This window comes from Pipra filicauda, unplaced genomic scaffold (genome assembly GCF_003945595.2).
Source record: "Pipra filicauda isolate LSUMZ 115617 unplaced genomic scaffold, ASM394559v2 scaffold388_size762695_pilon, whole genome shotgun sequence".
In the NCBI taxonomy this organism is placed as follows: Eukaryota; Metazoa; Chordata; class Aves; order Passeriformes; family Pipridae; genus Pipra; species Pipra filicauda.
Genome location: NW_024104518.1, coordinates 396,117 through 409,549, shown reverse-complemented (window position 1 = coordinate 409,549; position 13,433 = coordinate 396,117). Strand labels below are relative to the sequence as shown.

General features: G+C 46.5%; 1 protein-coding gene across 1 annotated transcript in view; it reads left to right on the top strand.

Moving 5' to 3' along the window:
- The first annotated feature begins 231 nt into the window (after nt 1–231).
- Nucleotides 232–13,433, top strand: part of IFFO2 (intermediate filament family orphan 2) — a 38,378-nt gene continuing 25,176 nt past the window's right edge. Inside the window, exon 1 of the mRNA XM_027720567.2 lies at nt 232–958. Within this exon, the coding sequence (XP_027576368.1) occupies nt 354–958 (605 nt within the window). The 5' untranslated portion in view covers nt 232–353. The remainder of the gene's footprint in view (nt 959–13,433) is intronic.

Here is a 13,433-nt window from a genome sequence, read left to right as displayed (position 1 = left end):
TGGAGGGACCCGCGCGCGGCTGCGGCACCGCGGGCGGGGGCGGGGCCTGCAGAGGGGGCGGAGTTATGCAAATAACACCGTCCTGCATGGACTGACGGGGCGCGGCCATGGAAATAGGAGACCTGATATGGAAATATAGGCGTGGTTATGCAAATCAGAGGGGCCGCGGGCGGGGCGCGGCCCCGGCGCGGGGGGGGCGGGGCCGCGCCGGTGTCCGCTCAGAGCCCGGGCAGCGGCGGCGGCCGCGGCAGCGACGGGAGGCACCGGCAGCGCCTCGCTCGTCCCTCGCCGCCTCCATCGCCTCCTTCTTCATCGCCGCCTTCTCCATCCCCTCCGCCACCGCTCCCTCCGCCATGAACTCGCTGCTGTTCGGGGAGATGGCCCGCGCCTTCTCCCCCGCCGCCGCCGCCTCTTCCTCGTCCTCCTGCCCGCTGGGCCCCGGCGGCGGCGGCCCCGCGGCGGCCGGCGGGGGCCCCCCGGTCACGGCCGCGCTGCGGAACGACCTGGGCTCCAACATCCACCTGCTGAAGGGGCTGAACGTGCGGTTCCGCTGCTTCCTGGCCAAGGTGCACGAGCTGGAGCGGCGCAACCGGCTGCTGGAGAAGCAGCTGGCGGCCCAGCAGAGCGAGCGCGACCGGCGGCTGCGCTACAAGACCTTCTCCCGGGACCAGGCGGTGCAGACGGACGGCGGGACCCCCCCGCTGCTGCCGCCGCCGGGCCCCGGGCACGGCGCGCTGCCCTCGCCGCCGCACTACGGGCGCCTGCCCGGCACCATCTGGAGCTACACCCAGGTCCGCCGCACCGGGGGCGGCGGCTTGGAGACCGTGCAGGGCCCCGGCGTGTCCTGGATCCACCCGGACGGGGTCGGGGTGCAGATCGACACCATCACCCCCGAGATCCGCGCCCTCTACAACGTGCTGGCCAAAGTCAAGCGGGAGCGCGACGAGTACAAGAGAAAGTGAGCGATGGGGAGAGGAGGGGGAGCGATGCGGGATATCCGTGCCTGCACTGCGGGGAAACGGGGCATCCTTCCCTGGGAGCGTTTGGGGGGAGCCTTGGGGACGTGGGGACAGCGCTCCCCCCTCCCCAGGGCTCCCTCCCTCCCTCCCGAGAGAGGCTTGTCCTCAGTGGGGGTCGAGCCTCATGTTGGCACCCAAAAAACCGTAGGATCCGTCCCTGGGAGGATGGAGAGTCTGACTGGGGTTGAGCCTCATGTTGGCACCCAGAAAACTGTAGGATCCATCCCTGGGGGGGATGGAGAGCCTTGGTTTTAAAAGGAGCATTGCCAGCTTAACTCCAAAAAAAAAAAATTGGAGAAAGGAAATAATCTCTTATTAATATTGCATTGCATAGTTACTCCTAAATTTAGCTCAGTGTCATTTTCTGGTCCGATTACTCCAGTAGTCAATTTTTTTTTTTTGCCAGCTCCCCGAAATTAGCTCAGTGCTGCAATATTTGGGTTGCAAATACTGCAGGGGAGGGTTTGCACTCCCAAGATGTGCCTCGGAATTAGCCAAAACAAAAGCCTTTGTAAGCCCTGGAGGTCCCTCTTGGCCTGTGGGCAGCCCTTGGGTTGTGATGGTGTTCTCCCTCACCCTCGGTGATGGATAAGGTTCCTTCGGATTGCTGGATTTTAGCTTATGGCAGAGATGGAGGCCAGAGGGAAAAAAAAACTAGCTGCGGTTCTGCCGGGAGATTCCTGCATTGTCTGACGAGCAGGCCCTTTGGGGCCGAGTTTGGGCATATTTAGCCTTAAAATGCATTTCCTCCTCTCTTAGCCGTGTTTTTTTCCTGCAGAACACACTGAATCTGTTGTTCCTTCCCTGGAGGCAGCCGGCATTCCCGGCTCCTGGGCTGTGGAGCGCGGCTGGGTTCCTTCTGTCCGGGGTGACAGACTGCAGTGAGCTCCTGCACACCTGGGTTCACGGCAGCTTTTGTAACACACCTCCCTGCTGAAAGAACTCGGCTCTAGGCAGGTTTAGTGGTGATTCGTGGCCTGTAAAGTGCTGTCTCCTTTCAGTGCATCTCCTTAGAGCTTGTGTGCCCTGATTGCTCCATGGCTGGAGCTGCTGATGGGGATGGAAAGCAGCAGTTGGCCTCTGTTTTCCAGCCTGGGCTTGTGGGTGCCATCGTGGCAAGGGGTTGTTTTTGTTTTTCTGGTTGGTGCCAGGGAGATGGGAGTTGTGACGCCAGAGGAAGTTGTGCTGGATGGTGGCTTGGTTAAAGGAGATACGTGTGGGCTGTGTCACCAAAAGTTGGGAATGCTTCTTTTTAATGGCTCCATGATTTATTTCTGCTTCTGGGTGAAAAGGAGACTTTTGGGGCTTCAGGTTCGGTCTTTCTACTGATATATAGTTGATTTTTCTGCTTTTACTTGCTTGTGTAAAGCAGATTTTCACCCCAGTCTGTGTTCCTGCACACTCAGGGATTGCACAAACCAAATAAACTCAGTGGAGTGGAGAGGAACCTCAAATCTTATTCTTGCTACCCTCCTGCCCCTGAAACAGGTTTTTCTCTTGAAAATAAAATGTGGTGAACACATATTAACACATATCACATCAGTGATGTGTTTTATGGATGTTCATTACTTTGTAATTGGAATGATTATTCCCTTGTTCTGTGACCTTCATGGACCCACCCACATGGACATCACAGTCTTTTTTGGGGGGATTGGCTCTTTCATCTGGGGCCTTGAGCACACTTAGGGAGCAGTACTGTGCTGTTTAAATTCCCTTCTGGCACTCAGAGTGGATTAACCAATTCCATTGAATTTCCATGAGCTCACGGGGTGTTGCAGCGTCTGTCGGCAGCCCTGCAGACATTGGGATTGGGTTTGTTTGTGCAGGGCAGGGATTCTCTGCCCTGGCACATTTGTGTGTCTCTACCTGTGTATAAATACGCACTTTGGGGTTCTCTTATCTTGCTGTGATCTCTTTGATGCTCAAGTTTTGTTTAGGGAACTGAGCTCCAGGTGGAAAAGAAGCTTTGTGCCCATCTTCTGCTGGGGCTGTTGGGGCTTGCAGAGAGTTGGGCGCGTGCACAAGTTCTCAGCACAGGTGGGTGACCAAGAAAATAACTATTTATTGCTTAATTTGGGAACAAGCAAAACCCGCAGCCTTTTTGGAGCAACCAGGCCAAGGACCCACCAACCCCACATCCAGGGGTGCTAAAGCAGATAGTGATAATTACATTGATTTCTTAAAGCAGTGGAGGCTTTTCCCCCTTTCTGGGTGACCACTTGATTAAGGAGGTCAGGGCTAGCAAATGTTTCTGGTTTGAAATATTTGGCCACCAGGAAACCACCAGGCAGGTGATGGCAGGGAGTGCTACTCCAGGAAATACTGAGTTTCAAAGACTCATCTGTGATGTGTCTGTTGTTGTTGGAGACAAACTCATGGATGTCACGCTTGTGAACTGAAAAATTCAGTGATGGAATTTGAAGGAGAAATAACCCCTTTTATTTCCTTTCTTTTAAAAGAAAAACAGCTTTACTGCTATTAAATAATAGTGGAAGATCATTCAGGATGCTCTCTCCAGTGAAATTCTGCCTGTGCAATTTTTGGGCTTTGTTCGGGGAAAATTCAACTCCTTTGTTCCATTCCCCAAAATAATTGTTGTTGGACATCCTAACACAAGGAACTGGAGTTCTGAGGTCTAGGCAATAGTAGAGTGCACAGTCAGTCAAGCACATAGATCATATTTTACCCAGGCTTGTGCTTGTACCTGAAGTAAAATGTTCCCTCTAAGGAGCCCTATTTCAGACCAAAACTGCTTTTTCTTTCCCCCCCGTTGGTGTTATTTTACTGAAATGGTGTATAAATTTGAATCTTTTTCTACTTAACATGTTGTATAATCTCATATTTTTTAGTAATGATTGTGATTTTACACTGGGGGTTATGATTTCAGCTGGGGGAATGAGCAACTGGAAGAGTTTTGTAGGGAAAATGAAGCTTAATTTTCTTTAGTTTTTGTTCAAACTGCTGGTATTTAGAAGAGCTTTTCATCATAGATCTGATTCCAAATCAGATAATTTTATAGTTTATCAGATCTTTTGTAACATTTTATCTATTACTACCCTTTTAGCAAGAAAAGATCAAATTGTCTTTTTGTAAATTTGCACTTTTGCAGTCAAACCAGATCAATAAAAAAATACTTTCAGGGACAGTTGACTGAAAATGGAGGAAAGTGTCAGATTTTTTAATTTGAAACATGCAGGTGAAATGTTTTTTTTTCCAGACAGAATAAAAATAATAATCAACTGTTCTGGTTCACCTCCTTTGAGGTGAGATGGAACAACTGGGGGGGGGGGGTTATATGAGCAGTGTTGCAATCTTGGATCTCTGTATCCCTCTGTCCATGGGGAACCACAGGAGGATAAACAGGTTTAAGTGTGTGACCCTGTGAGGGATTTGAGGTTACTGTTCAGGTTATTTAGAGGGAAAATGCGGGATCTGAGGAGCAGTTGGGGTGTGAAACCGGCCCAGCCCTTGTTGTGTTACTGCCTGTCCCTGTAACATGTTTTTTGAGAGCTTTGTTCAGGTTTTATGGAGCTGAGAGGCCTCAGCACCTCAACTGGCAGGTGCTGGGGAGGGTCCACCTGAGAGCTGAACTGGGAAGGGGAGAACAAATGGGATTTTCCCCCCTGTTTAGTTAAATCCTGTTGCTGATCAAGGCTGAAGTGCTGCTGAAGGCACAAGGAATGTGTCGGGGTGAGCCAGGACACCCCAGACCCGACTCCTTCAGGTGAGGTGTCCCCCCTTCCACCTGGAGACCTCCCTGGAAGTATCCAAGCAGATCCCTAGAAGATCCCAGCTCATCCCTGTGTGTTGTGACAGTGGAGATGCTGCTGTGTGTGGCCGGCCCAGCTGCTGACTTGGTGAAATCCTTCTGCAGTCATTCCCTGCTTTTTTTTCCCCTCTGAGCTGCAGGAAGGCAGAGCTGCCTGTGCAGAGCTCCATTCTCAGCACTTGAATAGGTTTGTGTATTATGGTTTCACAATTATTCTTAATTGCTGCAGATATTGTGTCTGCCAGATGTTGGTTGTCTTTTCCAGCACGGGCTTAACCGTTACTAAGAGCTGAACTGGAAATAATTGTTTTACCTCAGGATGGTATTTCATTTGGAAGATTAATAAAGTCCACTTGAAGAAGAGATTATCTTAAATTTGCTGCAGCTGGAAAGGACAAAGATTATCATTGTCAAAGGCAGAGAGCGTCAAAACTCACTGGAGCTCGTTTTTTTAGAGAAGGGAACTTAATAAAAATGTGCTTAAGATAAGCCCTGGAGGAATGTCTGAAAACTTCTAAGGCTAAAATATCAGTGGTAACAAGATGCAAATGTTACACATAGACCCAATAAAAACCAAATAATTTCTTCATCCCTCTGGAGGAATGTGCCCAGTGTGGCAGACTGTCCCTGCCCCAATTGGTCACAGAGCTGTCTCTGCATAAAGCCACACTTAGATATCAATTTAATTCTGCTATTTCTGCTTTTCTTTTTATGTTTTAGAGGGATAATTACATTTCAATGTGGCTTTTTGCTGAAAATTACTATTTTTTACAGCTTCCAGAACAGCCACTCAACCTGGTCTGGGGGATTTTTGGCTCCCCCTTACAAGATGTGAAGTTTGATATTAAATGCTCACTCTGGTGAAACCTGAGACTCAGGCTTGAAAAGCCCTTTTTTCAGAGGACGTCTGTTTTCACTGTGGAGAAGGGATAAAATTGTCTAATGTGAAAAAACTTGGCTGTATAACACAAATATCCAATTATAATTGTTGGTTGGAAAGTGGTACTGCTTGGAGCTGTGCAAATTAAGCACCGTAAGAATAACGTTGCCTTAAATAATACCATCTTTCCTTCTCCAAGGCTGCTGCAAAGACACGTGTGTGTACACGGGTATCTGGAGCACTCTAACAAATCTCAGGTTTAGTAATTTTTTTTCGATGGCTGGAAACTGGAACTTCTGGGTGGTAGTAACGGAGGAGAAGTTTTGGAAGGAGAGGAAGATGTTTGCCTTTGATCCTGCTTTCTACTGGGGCTGTACTTTAAGTAGATAAATCCCTGTGTGTGCCTTAAACTGGTTTCTAAGGGGAGCGGCCAGGGAGGGCTGAGATTGTCAGGAGTGATTTGAAGTAACTGTCTTAGCTCTGCAAGTTATTTTGAGCTTTATCTTTGCTCTGAATTCTAATTAAAATAGTGAATTTGTTGATGAACTGGAAGAAAAATCACCCCCTCGTGTTGTGGTTGAGTTTCAGAGAAACTTGGGCCAGGATTTGTGCTGAGTTCTTCAAGAAAAAGCTTCCTCTGCTGCAAGAGAACCACAGGGCTTTCTCTCTGTGTTTTGAACTTACCTTTGGGTTCCTTCCATGACTCACCCTGGGAAACTTTGGGCTTTCTGAAGGCAAAAACCCCAGATTTTCAGAGCACAGCGTAACATTGAGTAGGTCTGGGAGCAAAACCCCTGTGATAGCTCTGATCTTAAGCTCAAATAATCTCCCCAGACCCTTGCAATTTAGGGCTGAGGTGAAAACAAACACAGAAACAAGTTATTTCCAGCTCTTCGTCATAGATAATCATGGGCTTTTGGAGCAGGATTGGAGCTAAAGAGAGCCCTGAACCCACCTATGGCTCAGCAGCTGCTTTTTTGTGGTTCAGGGTTTGTGGTGATGATCTGCCAGGTCTCAGTTTGGCTTCCTGCATCTGCTTTTCTCTGACAAAATTTACTTTTATTTTTAAATTTTGCTAGAAATATTCACAGATTGTTGTTTTTTACAAGGGACCTCGAGGCTCCCTTCCCACCTGGGATATTCTGATTAAAATCTCCATTTTAATGTTTAAACCCAGCTTCTTTTGTTTCTACGTGAAAGGAGGAGATTTTTTCCACTTTCTTTAAGTTTAAAAGCTGAACAGTGTGTGTCTGTACGTTGTTCAGTGTAACCGAAACTCTTCTTTAGCCTCATGACCTTGTTCCAAGAACTCTGAAGTGATATAAGTAAGGAGCAATAATGAAAGGTAACAAATGATAGGAGATGTTAGGAAAAATGGGTCAAGATTGCTTGGGAAACAAGGCACAGGGAAATCATGGAATCAGACTGATTTGGGTTGGAAGGGACCTTAAAGATGATCCAGCTCTACCGTCTGCCATGGGCAGGGACACCTCCCACTAGCCCAGGTTGCTCCAAGCCCCGTCCAACCTGGCCTTGGACACTTCCAGGGATCCAGGGGCAGCCACAGCTTCTCTGGGCAGCCTGTGCCAGGGCCTCACCACCCTCCCAGGGAAGGATTCCTTCCCAATATCCCACCTAAACCTATTCTTCTAATGCACGGCTGTGTTTTTAAACCAGTTTTCGGACTCTGCCCTCCTCTGCCCCACCACACACGTGGCTTCTGCAGGGGGTTTGCTTCATTTTCCTGTCTCCAGTTTCATTTTGTATCAGTGTTTCAGTGCTCTCCAGCTGCTTTCCTGTGCTGTGTTACCTTGATCATGTTTTTCTTAAATTTCTAAGCATTCTGTTCTTGCGTCTGAAGGGAAGGAACTTGCCTCCACTTTATTATATATTTGGAATAAGGGGCAGAAACATGATTACTTTAAGATGGCGATAGCCTGGGCACACTGAGGGCTTGTTGAATTTCAGGTACCTTGTTAAAAGGCTTTGATTTGGATCTGTCTTTGCTCACAGCGACAGGACAAGAGGAAACGGCCTCGAGTTGCATCAGAAGAGGTTTAGACTGGATATTTGGAAAATTCCTTCATGGAAAGGGTGGTCAGACACTTGAACAGGCTGCCCAGGGCAGTGGTGGAGTCCCCATCTCTGGAAGTGGGGTGGGGGGAACAGGATTTAGGTGCCTGTGCCAGCTGCTGATGGAGGAGTCATTTAGGAGGGTGGGATTTGGTTTTGATGATGAAGAAATAAGTGTTTCCTAATCCCTGATGTCACCTGGTCTAGAAACAGTTCTTATCAGATCATTCTGCTTCAAATTAAACTTGAAAAAAGCTCAGGTGATCTGCTGGGGTGTTAGCAGAGGCCATACTGGATGCTTTGTGGAAATTATGGAGATTCAATGACTTCTTCTAGTGCTGTGGCAGAAAGTGGCAACTGGGAGACAGGTATTTTACCACAACTGGGTTACCAAGGTGATTAGTTTCAAAAACCTTTTAAAAAATTAAATTGTTAGCTGTTGTTTACAAGACTTAAAGTGTGTGGGAATCTTTTGTGTGTTGTGTTTGCTGTGAGTGGTGTCAATCCATTTACAAAAATGACTCTGGATCTCCTTCAGTAACAGAAAATCAAGAGGGCTGGGAGTGAATGGTGCTCTGTGCCCATTTAGGACAAGTCCTGCTTGTTAGTGACACAGGACATGGACCAGTGACAGTGTCACTGTGTGAATCACAGATGATGTGATTCCTGCAACCCTTTTGTTCCAGCATCTCCACACGAACTCATCTCCATGTGACTCGCTGGGGACTGGGCTCCATTTGGAAGCAGCTTGCTGGACTTGATGTGTCCCAAAACGTTGTTAATTTGAATCCTCATCCAAGGAGATTTTGGGACTGAATGGAGTCACATCAGCTTTCTGTGTCATGGCTTCAAAAATAGGCCCAGTGCTGCTCATTCCCTCTGGAGACATGTTCACTTGTCCCTTTTTTTGGCTTTTTCTGCCCAGAAAGCAACAACATTCATTGTTTTAGAGAAGGACTCTAGCTGGGTGGGATCAAAAGCTTGAACACTGCTGTAGTATTGGAGCTCAGAGTTTAACCTTCAATCGATGCTCATTTCAGTGTGTTTATTGTGAATTTGCACTGAAATTCAGTAGAAACCAAGACTTGATGCTACAGCCTGTGCCTAAATTCCATGTAACTTCCCAAATCTCTTGGTGCTGTGGACAAACCATTTAAGATTTCCCAATCTTAAGCTTACCTGGGAGCAGGTAAACTTGAGCTAAAGCTCTGTATTATCTGCTTATGGGGCCACAGGGCTGCCACAGCCTCACAAACCCAGTTTTATTTGCTGTGAAAGGTTTGGGGGTTGTGTGTGTCCCAGGACTGGGTGGAAAACATGACAGCTCAGAGATCCTGGACTTCTTCATGTGGGCAAGAAAAGTTGTTAATTTGCAGTGGCTCATTAAGCCAGAGGAAGGGATGATGAAGGCAGCCATGAGGTACAGCAGGACTGGATCCCCCTTTCCCTTAAATACAGTGTTTAGTCCATGTGGTGACTCAGGCTGGAATTTGAGATCAAAGGGATCCTGGCTCAGTATTTATTCCAAATCAGTGGTTCCAATGGAAAATCTATTTCTGCCTGTGGATTCTTACAGATAAAATTTGTCTCTGAGGGGAGAAAATAGAACTATGCATTTTTTTTTTTAAACGCAGCTCTCTTTTACACAGAGAACAGAATTTAAATTTATCAGGCCCATGTCAGTTCAATCATTAGAAACCAAGCCCTGACAAGTCAAATCTAGTTAAAAAGAAGACTAGGTATTGGTGTAAATGTCAATAATTCTATAAATTGGCAAGGGCACATTAATATTGAACCATAATGGGAAATATTTTAATATTAATGTTTAATATTTCAAACAACTGTTGTCATTGAAACTGCTACAAGAAAATCCCCCTCTTGCAGGAAGAAACTAAATCTTTATTTTCCCCTCTAAACTTTTCCATAAGGCACTGACCATATGGTGAAGCATTGGGCAGTCTGGATTCTTTTTCCAGCTCTTCTATTAAATTTTTTTCCCAGATGACTATTCCAGAATCACCTTCCCTTTGGCTGTTTGTCATCCACACAATTTTGAAACCATTCTTTTTTTTTTTATTATTTTTCTCCCTTTTTTTATTGTTTTGTTTAAGGAAAAGGAGGGGGGAAAAAAGCACTTCAGAACTCCTTAATGCCCTGGAAAATGTTTTCCCACTAATCTGTATTCTTAGCTGCTGGCTGTCAGTGGGAGACCAGCTTTTCTTGTTAAAGGGACAAAGTGACCATGGGAATGACGTCCCACGTGCAGAGAGGCTGTGGAGTGTTGTATCCCCTTGGGAATGGCCGTGATTCCCGTGGTGAAACTGCCCCGAAGGACAGTGAGCTCTGCTGGGCCTGATCTGCAAATAGACCCATTTTCCTTCCTTTTTCTCTTCCCTTCTGGGCATCAGATCCTTCTCTCCATTAATATGCAATGCAGGCAGGCTCTTCCCTGTTCAGTTTTGATGGCTGGAGGGAATTTTCTGTCTTATTATTTACTGATTCCTTTTAAGGTAGGTGGGAGCCTCGCCCAGGACAGACCCTTAGCTGTGGGTGCTGAGGGACTGAGCTGCTGTTGTTTTGTTTCAGCCCTGAAAGAAGTGTCACCCTATTTCCTTTTCCTTTTCCAGTGTTCAGTGAAGCATTAATTGCTGTTTGATCTTTCTCCTATAAAATTCCCAGTGAGATACAGCTCTAGGCCTGGGGGCAGGGATTTAGCCCCGTGGTGAGCTCTGATTTAGGGGGGGTTTAGGTCCATGACTCAGCTTAATTCTCCTGTAATTGTATGGCAGCTGAATGAGGTCACTGTCTCAGTCACTCTGGTCCTTTTCCCTGGCCTTTTGCTATGAGGGAAGGCTGAAAGAATTAGGATTGTTCAGCCTGGAGAAGAGAAGGATTTGGAGTGACCTAATTGTGGCCTCCCAGTACCTGAAGGAGCCGACAGGAAAGATTGAGAGGTAGTATTTATTTACAAGGGCCTGGAGTGACAGGACAAGGGAATGGCTTCCCACTGACAGAGAGTAGGGTTGGATGAGATATTGGGAAGGAATTCCTCCCTGTGAGGGTTGGGAGGCCCTGGCACAGGTTGCCCAGGGAAGCTGTGGCTGCCCCATCCCTGTAAGTGTCCAAGGCCAGGTTGGACAGGGCTTGGAGCCACCTGGGACAGTGGAAGGTGTCCCTGCCCATGGCAGGGGGTGGAATGGGATGGGCTTTAAGGTCCCTTCCAACCCAAGCCATTGTGGGATAACCACGTTTACCCCAGAACTCTCTGCTGTCCATCCCTTCCCCTCCACACATATCCCAGGGTTGTCACTGCTCTCACTGTTTATACCCCCCAACTACTAAAAATCAAGTACTAAACAATTTTGTTCTTGGAAACAGAGCAAAAAACAACTATTACATTTGTGTGAATTTCAAACTGTTTTGCCTTTGTACAAGTAAAATATGCCTAATGTTGGATGTTATATCCCAGCTGTCATCTTTATTAATTCTCTTCCATCTAAATGGCAGGGTGCTGTGGTTTAATGATAGTTCTCTAAGGCTGGTCACCATAATTAAGTAGGAATACTAAACTTTATTAATCTGCCCGTTGTAGAAGAGGTGATTAAAACAGTTTAAACAGAACATTCTTCTATTTGTTGAAGGCCCATGTGAAGAGTGTTGTGTGTTCCTCAGGTGTTGTCGGAGCCCTTGAAGAGCAATTTATTTTTTACTCGTTGTTAGTATTTGTGTTCTTACAATCCTGAAACTGCACTTAAATATATTTACCTTTGAAAAGGTAATAAAACTCTTAAAATGCAGATACAAGAATGGATCTAGAGGAGCACTGTTAGGAGTTCTGTGTGTTCCTCAAGTGTTGTCGGAGCCCTTGAAGAGCAGTTTATTTCTTTTTTTATTACTTGTGTTCTTACAATCCTGACACCACACATGAGAAGTACAGTTAAATATATGTACATTTGCAAAGGTAATAAAGCTCCTGAAATGTAGATATTGGATCTATAAGAGCCCTATTAGAAGTGCTGTGTGTTCCCTCTAGTGTCCTCAGAGCCCTCAAACAACAGTTTGTTTATTTTGTTGTCAGAATCTTGACACTACACATAAAAGGTGCCCTTAAATATATTTACTTTTACAAAGGTAATAAAACTCTTAAAATGTTGATGAGATAATGGATATATAGGAGCACTGTTGGGAGACTTTGATACGTGCTGGATGTGTACTCCACCTGTCCTCCTGACTCCTGAGGGCAGATAAGCATTATCTTTTTGTAATAAAAAGCTTATTTGATCTTTAGTAGCTTCAGTAAAAGTATTTAGTATTGGAGCAGAGATTAAGGTGACTAACTCTTTGGTTTGAGTTTGAATGACTTTAGCTCTCAGTTTTGAGGCTGGTTCTTAAAGGATATGGAAGAAGAGGGAGGGCAGAGGAGATACAGCTAAAGACAAGGAGAGCAGGGAACACTTCAACTGCAAGTTGCAATTATTTTTGCCATTTCAGGCTGAAGAACTGCAGAAGTGAATGAAAATGGTGCTGTAATAAATTCCAGCTGGATCTCGGGTTCCTTTGCAAAGAAGAGTAATCCTGATCTCTTATCACTTGGTCTTATCAGAGCCTTTGAGAATTCATCATGGCCAGGCTTCGCGAACGAAGATTTGGGAAGGGCTCTACCCACGTTTGTTGCAAGCGCGTTGGTGGCTGAAAAGGCCAATACGAGACAGGCATGTCCGGTTGCAGAAGGCACAGCAGAAAGACTCCTTAGGTGGTAAATTCTGCAAGACACGGTTCTTTCTGCGTTGCCTTTTCTCCTCAAGGGTGATCCTGCTGTGTTCTCAAAGGCATCAGCAGCGTTATAGATGAGGTGTCTCCAGGCCTCCCCATTGGAGGCCAGAGTAGACCAGTTATGTTGGTCAATATGGCCAAGGCTGCGATGTTGTTTCAGGCAGTCCTTGTATCTCCTCTTTGGGGCTCCTCTCTTGCGGCAGCCGGTGGCAAGTTCACCATAAAGCAGGACCTTCGGGAGGCGGTGGTTGGTCCTTCATCCTGGAGACGTGCCCTGCCCAGCCCAGCTGTGTTCTCATCAACATGGCCTCAATGCTTGTGACTGCTGCCTGTTCTAGAACAGATGGATTGGTCACATCATCTGAGCAGTGGATGTTTAGGATCGTACGGAGGCAGCGTTGATGGAAGCGTTCCAGGAGTCGCAGGTGGTGGCGGTGGATGACCCATGATTCAGATCCATATAGGAGAGTAGACAGCACTATGACTCTGTAAACACTGATCTTGGTACTTTTCTTCAGGTGTTTATTTCCCCAAACCTTTGAGAATTACTGAGGTGATAACAGCAGTGGTTACAGCACAGCTGGGAAGGAAGGGCTATATACAGAAAGCATTTACTCATGAAATCAGTGAGTAAATAAAGGCGTTTTATGAGAGAGGATGTTAAAAACCAGTGTTTTGAACTTGGTGCAGGTTCCATTCTAACAGCTAAGTTTAGCAAGTCTACGTTTAATTACACAGTTCAGCATTTATTTACAGAATGGATCAGTTTTCCTGGAATGGATCAGTGTTTCCCTGAAATGGGTGATTTACCTCATTACTGAAACGAGAGAAGATGGGAGTATCTCTTGGACAGGAGGTGGGGTCCATGTGTTGGTGGGTGACAGTAACTGTTGGAAATGGTGCTGTCTTGGGTTATTTT